This window comes from Ischnura elegans, chromosome 13 (assembly GCF_921293095.1).
Source record: "Ischnura elegans chromosome 13, ioIscEleg1.1, whole genome shotgun sequence".
NCBI lineage: Eukaryota > Metazoa > Arthropoda > Insecta > Odonata > Coenagrionidae > Ischnura > Ischnura elegans.
In genome coordinates this window covers 9,771,202-9,781,093 of record NC_060258.1, presented here as the reverse complement: position 1 = coordinate 9,781,093, position 9,892 = coordinate 9,771,202, and the positions used below count along the sequence as shown (strand labels likewise).

The window sequence follows — 9,892 nt, the reverse complement described above, 5'->3', positions numbered from 1 at the left end:
TTTCCGAATTTAGGTATTTTTAATGTGTGATTATTAAGAAATGTTTCCCTGAGCTCTGTGCCTCATGCATGCATAAGTAATCTCAGACAATGTAAAACTCCTATCCTCTCGTGTAGAAACTAGGTCCCTGTGACGTCACGTAGAAGAGAATCGCATGAGCGCCAATCTGGCCTTTTTCAAATGAGGTTAAAATTTGACCATTGCCATTCGTTTAAAATGGGATTTATAAAAACCAAATAACTTGTATATTATGAAAACCCTAAGGGTGGGTAACGAATACCAATCAATGCATTTCGTTTTCTTTGATGAAGGAAACTATCCTATTCAGAATAAAAGATAAGTAATGCTTAATAAAGGGATCGTTTTACTGCATGACATGACAAATGACCTTGGTACTATAGAAAAGAGGTGACAATATTCAAACGCATTTTTTAAATTTTTCCAGAAACTGAAATCTGGAAATTAGTGGGGGGGGACTATTTTCTGAGGGGAACTATAATCAGAGAAATATGGTGTTCCATGAACCAGATAATAAACAATATTATGCAAAAAGTCAACTCGTATATGTAAACATAAACGTGGATTTGAATACTGATCCCAATAATATTGCATGATGTAAAGGCACTGATGTCGTTTGCATGAATGAAAAATATGCCTATTTACATACAATTTGTTTCAGCAAATAGAGAGATAATGCTGCTATCTTAGAACAGGTTTCTACCATAATACTGATAGAAAATAGTTTTTTTCTTTCAGTTTACTACAAATAGTACATAAATGTGGCAACTTCAGTTTAGGTTGGTAACTACATATATCAAACCTAAAAACTTTTATTGTGAGCATTAACTACATTTAAAATGCCTTAAAAATACTTTGTTTTTGATTCAAGGAATTAGACACAGATCAATAAACTGTGATTCGATGGAAATCAGTTTTTAGCTTTGTTTATGATTTACAAGACTTCACATGTTGCTAATAAGTAAAGCACCACAAATTTATCAGCCGACGACAATGGTATCAAAGGGAATCTGTTGCAATCTAGAGTTAACTACCATTAGTACATCTCTTAAGTGGATTTTTCATAAAAATTCCTTAATTCAGATAATGTTTACCAAGTAAGTCACTTACCGCAGACACTAGCTCCTCATTTTCGGAATCACATGTTGCAAGAAGAAGAACGTGAGGAAAGGCACCTGCTCCAGCAGTTTCGACATTCCTTCCTTCGAACCGTACTTGACCAACATTCCTGGGACGACCGAAATCAACGATACTTCTCTCGCTAAAGATGATTTCATACTCAAGGCATGATATACACAGCCATCCATGGTCACTGAGTCCTTCTTCTGCGATGTTTCAAGCACAATTTTCTCATACAGTTTCTCATACATTTCATCGTCACAAACGTAAGGACATCCTCGGTTTTTGAAGATTAAGTACATCACTATCTGTGCCAAGCTTTGAGCCAGGGAAACTTCAGGGTCAAAAGTTTCGCCAACATATTGGCCCCATTTATTTACGTCGATTTGCACACGCACACCTCCCAAGTAAACCCAGTATTAAAAATGTCGGCAAACGTTATAAATGCTTTTCCATCTCGTTTTTCACCATCAAGGTTGACCAATCGTTTCACTAAGTTGGAGATATTGTGGGACTCACAATCGATAAGTACTTTCACTCCACCATTTCTCTCCAGGAACGTTAACATAAGAGAGGGAGAGTCAAGGGGGATGTTTTGTATATTCTCTCGTTAAAACCTCTGACTTTCTGAGTTTTCTCTTCGTTATTCATCCGTATTTCTGTGAGACTCATCATCACGTCCACACATCTATTCTGGACTCTCTTATTTCTCTCTTCTTCAGTTTCCTGGTCTCCATCCTGACTAGCGCCACCTTCAGGTGAACCTGAAGATTGAGAACTTGCACTGTGCGCCTCTTCTTGCATCTTTGCCGTCACATAATCCTTCAGAGGAGCGATATCTTCAGATAATCTGGTGACGCTCTCCTCCAGTTTTCGGAGCAGAACATCCCTGGACGTGATCTCTTTGTGAATCTCATCTTGCAGAGAAGCGAATTTGCTGGATAGGTAGTGGCGCATTTCATCCGTTGAATCTCTGGCCCCTTGCTCAAGCTCTGTCACCCCATCTCGTGCTACATCCTCTTCAACAAGAAGGGTTTCCACTGCATTGCCAGCACCTGCCATTTCAACTGCACCTAGAAATAAAAAGAAATGAAATGAGTATGAGGGTTGCCCATGAAGTAATGCACCATTATTGTTTTCTCATCCGACAGAAATGGTATTGTTGTGAAACGTTAAGATACCTATGCGTTATCTGAAGTTCCATGGATCTGCACGCAAAATTACTAGTTTTTCCGACTGATAGCTTAGCTGTATGACCATTTCAATATGGCATCTGTCAGGGAGATACATTACAAGCAGTGTGCCTTCACTGTATTTCTCAACGCTGGGAAAGAAATTGTGGAGAATATTCAATATACGTTTGTGCAAAAATTATGGAGCATGCACAGCCAACAAGATTGCAGTTATTCCCTGGGTTCAGAGGACGAGAGCAACAGAAGGCAGTTTGTTTGCTTCAAGTAGTCAGGGAGACCATTCACGGCTGTCACACCCGACATGTTGCAGCGAGGTGATGTTGTCATTGCCATGTCAGTGATACCAAAGAAGCAGAGCCAATAATTGAGAACAATTCAGTTGAATACTAAACTCTTGCTATACCGGAACATACCCAGACGGCACAGAACCCTCCGTATCTAATTCGTATGTACATAGTACCCATTGACTAAGGGGATACTATGCCGCTCCGTCGCTTTTCGTCAATGGATACATTCCATTCGCGGCCTGTCGACGAAGCGCGTACGCAGCATGTGAATGTCCGCTACTAAGCACGTACGATTGGATACAAAGCGCGCAGGAACACGGCACTCAAGCTAACCTCAATCGATTAGGTCGAAATTAGTTATATCGTAACTCGCACGATCGAAAAATGTATCGAACGCAACACAATCGATAACTACCGACCGTAGCGAGAACCTTGATACGAATCATTATGAATTGTAAGTTCTCAATAGGTAAATAACACCATATCATGAATTCTAATTACCATGAAAGACTCACGACCGACAAAGTTTTTGTCGGTTGTGAGTTTTTCATGGTAATTAGAATTCATGATATAGTATTATTTACCCATTGAGAACTTACAAAACTTACTCGGCCACTTAAATAACTCTGCGAAAAATGAGATTCTCACGGCTAATTCACGCATCCCCTGCATCCAGAATTCTTAAGTGGCTCGTACTTACATGGAAACCTTGAGATGTTAATGAGAGTAAATTCTTATTAATTTTGACACTAAATAAGACATCACATAGCCCACGAGCATTAAAAAGCTTACCCTAAAGCCTGACGAAATAAAACTTTTAAATAAAAATTGCCGATGAAACAGGATTGCTGACACATCTGCTATTAGTATGATCGAATTTATCAAAATGCAAGCAAAAATTAACGTATAGTTCAGTCTCAGCTACTAAAACTTACCCATATCAGGCGCTAAAGTATTTGAAAAATTATTTGGGATGAGTAAAAGTCTCTAGGTCACTGCAGTAAATGTATCAACCTATTAAAAATATGAAAGTCCTGCCAAATCACCAGCATAAACACTTGTAAAATAAAACATGTTATCTCTTAGATCACACCTCTGATTTTATACTTACTTTGCATGAAGTCACCACCGCAAGAAATTTTAAAGAGGCAGGAAAGAAAAAACCCACAGAAATACAATACATATATTATGTATTTTCTATTGTCAACCACAATAATATTTCCAATTTTCTCTTCTATCCCACATCTAATTTAGCGAAACAATTACTCTGATTCTCTTTCGAATAGAAAATTATTTAAAAGAGGACTGGTCGATACATACAAACTATCGTCAATACTTTCTCCGATAAACGTCCACTATCACTGCACCAACTTGCACTAATCAAATCCACATCCACAAATATGTCACTTCTGCCACAATGTCTGTCTTCTTGGCGACAGGTAACAGTGAAGCAATGGTACCTTCCTCCAATCTGGGTAACTTCAATTCAGCAAGAATTTTCTCCTCGTCTTCTCGTCCAAGGCCACAGATTATTTTCTGATATCACAAGGTGCGATGTGAATCTCACACACCTAAAATTAATAAATAATAAAATACCATGTAACTTATTAGGTCAAATCATTTCCAATTTTTGGTATTTCTGCATGAGAAATCAAATTACTATAGGCTCGTAAATATAGTAAATATTTGTATGCCTGATATTTTTATTGTTTTAAACTATAGCATAAGATAATTTGAAATGATGAAAGCCGACGTGTAATACACCATAGGGCAAGCTAAGAAGCAATATTCGATCCTATAAACTTGGCAGCTTATTCCTAGTTTCTCCTTTAACCACACGTTTACCGAATGAATTAATACAAAAAAGACAACTAAAATGCAAGAATTTTCAAAAGAATTGCTGCTACAATATTTTGAATCACCATTTTTAGTACTGAATAGTACTATAGTACTTCAGTACTGAATAGTTCGGGATGTTGATGCATCAACATCCCGAAGCCACTTCTAACTTAAAATTACATCCAAATAATTACAGCGAGAAAGAGTACATACCATCACAGTTTTTCGTGGGGGTGAAATGTTTTCTTCTTATCGCCCAAATGCACTTCTTCTTCAACTCAGGATCTTTTGGAAAGCTAAAAACTTGAGCCATGTCCCGGAGTTTCCATTACATCCCGACATTACACACACGGAAGGCATTTTTAACAAAAATATCTCACAAACACGTTTCTGAAGCCCAGAGAATGAAATTAAAGAATAAGGGAAACTTCACCATTACCAGACACTCTATTTTTCACAAACTTAACCACAAAAATCCCTGAAATGTGGTGAGACGTGACGTAAACGACGCGATCTCCAACGGCTTGTGCTAGCTTGTGAATACATGTGATCTTTCTAGGAGGATATGGCACGATGGCACCAGATGGCACCACCCGCGAAAGAAAATAGTCCCAGACCGAATACAGTTTTATCGATGAGATACAATTTTATCGATGCATATGAATTTGCCAGTCCTCTTGCATCTTTTTTCGTCATTAAAGGAAATAAAGAAACAAAACCTTCTAAGTAACTTCCTAAGCGCGATTTTTGTATCTTGATTGTCCACCCTCGTATTTAGGTACGAAAACTTCCTGTGCCGTCTGGGGATTATATTCAAGTCACTTATCCTGCAATTGCCAAGCGGGTCAAAATTTAATATGAATGTCTAGAAAATATATTCTCAAGATATCATGTAGATGCCAGAAAAGCAGACATTCAGATACTTAAAAAATTTCAACAAAGGTTATTACGAGATATTTAATAGATATTAGCTGAAGACGCTCCAGATATTTTGTGCTGTCTGGGATATTAAGGCCTTGTTACATGGTACATTAACACGTACAAGTTAATGTACGTATGTGTGAATGATTTTGGTGGACCGGAACGGAACATATACGAATGGATGAACCAAATTAGAACAGGTTCTATTTCCCGTGCATGCATTCGCACAAGTTGGGCGGTAACATGGTGCATTTTGGTGTTCATGCTCACGGTCTTTCATCTTGACATTAACCCGTACGTATTTTAATGAATCATGTAATCAGGCAAGGGCATACCCAGGATCATAACTAGGGGGGGACAAGCCATGTGATTTGTGAGATTATTTCCTTGAAAAAATAGTTTTACTTTGTTACATATCTTACAAATATATATGATTTTTCGTGGGCTTAAAGAAAATTTGTTGAATACATTCCTTTCAATTCCGTATTGATTTTGCTCTAATAACTCTTCTGCATTTTAGCTTTTACGGGGGGTAGCTGCCCCCCTTCCCCAACCCTCGCTGGGTACCCCTATGAATATGATGAAGAACGCACATTTTAACTCACTAAACAATTTTTACTAATGTAAGGAGGCGTTTGATAGACGGCATTTTAAGCTAAAGTATACTTTTGCTGAGCTAAAGTCTGCTTTTTCCGTTTCATAAACGCCACTTTAGAAGAAAATGGCCGAATTGTCACTGTAATCTAAAGTGCCCAACCTGAGTTGACTTATGGGCGAAAGTGTCCTTCACGGATGAATAAATATGACTACACCGGCTGTATTATAAGTTAAAATAAGAAGATATTTGGGTTACGGAAATTAATAGGAATTAATTTTTTGGAGAGGACACAGCAGCAGACTGGCGCGTTTCATGAAATAGCCAGACACTTAATATACGTCTTTTCCGTGAAAATACATCGAGTTGGTATTGATGGAGATGACCCATTACTTAAATTTTGAAGTTGAACTCTATCGAACATTATACCACCAAGGAAAATTTTATGATTATGTGATAATTACAACAGAGTTAAGTGGTTGACTGGTTGGCATAATTTATGTTGATTTTGAATACAAGCTAATCGTTAAGTATTTAGGTTATTTATGTGTTATACTCTAAAATTTCCCTCAAAGATACTTGAATATGATAGCAAAAGTGGCGTAAATGGTCTTCGTAAGGAAATACTTGATTTTCATGTCGCTTGGCCAACCAAATACTTATAGTTTCTAATACGTTGTATTGCATTTTAAGCGTTTTCATTCCATAATTGCATAATGTACTATTTCCGTATGACTCCATATCACGTTTATCATGTTTCTGTCATTTTGAAACTAGACGGTTTCTGTTTCGTTTTTTTGACTCTGCATTTGAATGTTTATACAATGATGATCTCCTCATGAAAGGCAGTGATAAAAAGTAAAACATACTTTCCTTCATAATAACATTATTTGCAGAAAAACAATATTTTCTCGAGGATGTAGGATTGTTATGAAATTTTATTTACAAAGCATCACAGACTTCATTGACATTTTTCACTACAAAATTCGTGAATGGATACTCGGGTTATGTATTCACATATGCCGAGGCATCATTTGAAGCAGACATTGAGATATTTATATTGATATAAATCTATTCTCACATTCAACATGTTTCATTGCGTTTCATCTTATATTCATTGGTTTTGATGACATAGGTAGGTATACTTGACTGTCCATTCTTCTAGCATAGATAACCCCTTAAACCAACATTCCAAGAATTAAAATATTGGTAAGCACAAAAGAATTCAATACACACCCATACCTCCATCAAAATATGGATCCACCAGAGACAACCACTGATTGGTAAATATTCTAATTAATTGGTACAGTTTCAAGTTAACGCGAGAGAATTTCATTCACCATCACTGAACGTATACCATCAAACTTCGCCTAACATGTAGTCCAAACAACCGTGTGCCGTTAATCATAGAAGATGATCATAAAATAACGTGAAAATATCAGCATTTAAACTTTTACTTCCCTGGAAACATCGAAGGGCATTACCAATACACGATCAAGATAATTATAAGTGAGCTTTTATTCAGACAACTCAGTTCATTTACGTGCAAAAAAGCTATTGGGGAAAAGCTTCGGTATTATTTTACAAGAGGTAAAATCCGGATTTCGCCTTCAAACCTTCACTTTCCTGTAGTATTTTTGCCTCCTGATTAACGTGGTGACATTCATTCCTGGCGGAAATTAATAGTTTTCGAGATATTTTAACTTTTATGGATAGCGATTTTCGGGTTCTGCGCATGCGCCGCCATTTACGATCTTCACTTACTCACCCTTTACTTTGCGCACTTCACCTTCTGCGCATGCGCAAACATTACCATGCCGCCAAATTTAAAGTTTACCCACTGAGGAAGACCTGCCTGGGACATCTGGGCAACCATAAGCACTGGAAGGTAAGCACATTTTACCCACTTCTACCTCCCACCCTACCAACTGGACCAGCTCGAAGGATATTTTTTTCTAGTTGACCAACTCGTATATGTGCCCGGAAAGTGATTTACCCACTTTACCAACTAGACCAGCTCGAAGGATATTTTTTTCTAGTTGACCAACTCGTACATGTGCCCGGAAAGTGATTTACCCACTTTACCAACTGGACCAGCTCGAAGGATATTTTTTTCTAGTTGACCAGCCCGTACATGTGCCCAGAAAGTGATTTATCCACTTCTACCTCCCACTTTGTTATGCATTGGACCGTCACTAGGGATATTTTTCTCTTGTTTACAATTTCAAACATGTTCCGTGAAACTCATTTATGCCTCGTTCACATTACGATCGTCCGAGCCGTCGTCGTAACTATCGTGCATTCACATTACGATGGTTGAAACCTGTGCTGCTCTCTAGTGCTGACATCTAAAGTGAACGGGAAATTGATGATTAGCAAAGCTGTTGAAGTTTGCATTGACAAGATGTTACTGTTTTCAACGTGTATTTACCGAATAATTTTTCTTCCGCTCATATTCTTCCTTCCTAGGACAAATCCATGAAAATAATAGAGCTTAACGAGCTTTTCGTCCTTCTCTTGTTGCTTCCGTTTCCGGTCTCCCAGCGCCTAACCATAGTAAAGTGGCAACGTTCGGAACTACGTCAACTATAGTCAGAACTTGCATTCACACGGCTAGTTCGGTCAACTATCGTTAGGACGACGGCTCGGACGATCGTAATGTGAACGGGGCATTACCGCCATTCCAATATGGCCGCGCATGCGCAGAACCCGAAAATCGCTATCCATAAAAGTTAAAATATCTCGAAAACTATTAATTTCCGCCAGGAATGAATGTCACCACGTTAATCAGGAGGCAAAAATACTACAGGAAAGTGAAGGTTTGAAGGCGAAATCCGGATTGTACCTCTTGTAAAAATTTACCAAATCTTCCAATAACGCAGTATTCCTCTACATTAGTACACAGTAAGAGAGAAAGAAAAAATGCAGCTTAATAAAAGCTTAACAAAATACAACACGGAATCCCAGTCGCCAGAACCATGTAAACAAGAACGCATATAATATCGTGTGTCAACTTCTTTTTCACTTTTTTCGCAGTGTTCACCGCCAACACTCAAATTTTCAAGGCCTGATCGAGATTTTGGCAGCTTAAGAGCCACATTAAAAAGTGAGATCTTTGCAATGGCTATTAAACGAACTTTAGCTAAGTCTCACTTGACCGTAATGAGAGACTTTGTAAAGTGAGCAATTTCAGTGTCGTCTATGAGTCGCATCCGTCATGTTACGCATCACTGAAGGTTGGATAACCGGGTATGCGACCCTACATAACATGCAATCTAACGTTGCATCCTTAATATGCATTGTTATAGCACCAACTTTTAAACAATATGTAGTTAACAGGACTTATTATCCCACTGTTGAGATCTAGGCAGGGATCGCGTAATTAATGAATACATTAAAGAAACGAGTGGAGTGATACAGAACTGTCTGAATGTTTTTATGTGACAACAAAGAATAGAAGTAATGAAACACTTACCGAAAGTAATGCCAAAACAATAACAATCTCTTTATCCTGGCTCTCCAGGGAAAAAAGCATGCGCACTTTATCTCCACACCATACACGAAAACTGTTGACCCTGTCCTCGCTCTGACCGCCACTAGAGTAGCGATGTTGTGATCAGTTGTAGACGTTGTAATGTCGTCCACACGCCTAAATGCCGCGCCACGAGAAGGGGAGAAATTTACGATTCACTGCGAAGAGAGGTTGAGCTTTCCGCGTCTACCCCGGCCTCTGTGGCGTGGCAATCGCGTGACGTCAGGATAACAGCCAATCGGCGGTTACTGGCAGACGACAACAAACCGTTTGGAATCGTTTAATCCGTGTAAACATGCCTTCGTCTCAACGTTGTCATGCTAGCGGATATGGCGCGCTAAATACTCCTGATAGCCCTATCAAATTGCATTCATTTCCCCGGAATTAA

At 38.5% G+C, this 9,892-nt stretch overlaps 1 protein-coding gene across 1 annotated transcript; it reads right to left on the bottom strand.

Moving 5' to 3' along the window:
• Positions 1-1,698: 1,698 nt before the first annotated feature.
• Positions 1,699-9,892, bottom strand: LOC124170436. Its single transcript, XM_046549157.1, has 2 exons — positions 9,448-9,892; positions 1,699-2,204 (listed from the first exon to the last, which is right to left on the bottom strand). Exon 2 carries the CDS (start codon positions 2,197-2,199, stop codon positions 1,699-1,701), a length of 501 nt encoding a protein of 166 aa, XP_046405113.1. The 5' UTR covers positions 2,200-2,204; positions 9,448-9,892.

Excerpts from the sequence above, each read along its gene's own strand:
- LOC124170436 (XM_046549157.1), bottom strand. The coding sequence starts at position 2,199 with ATGGCAGGTGCTGGCAATGCAGTGGAAACCCTTCTTGTTGAAGAGGAT.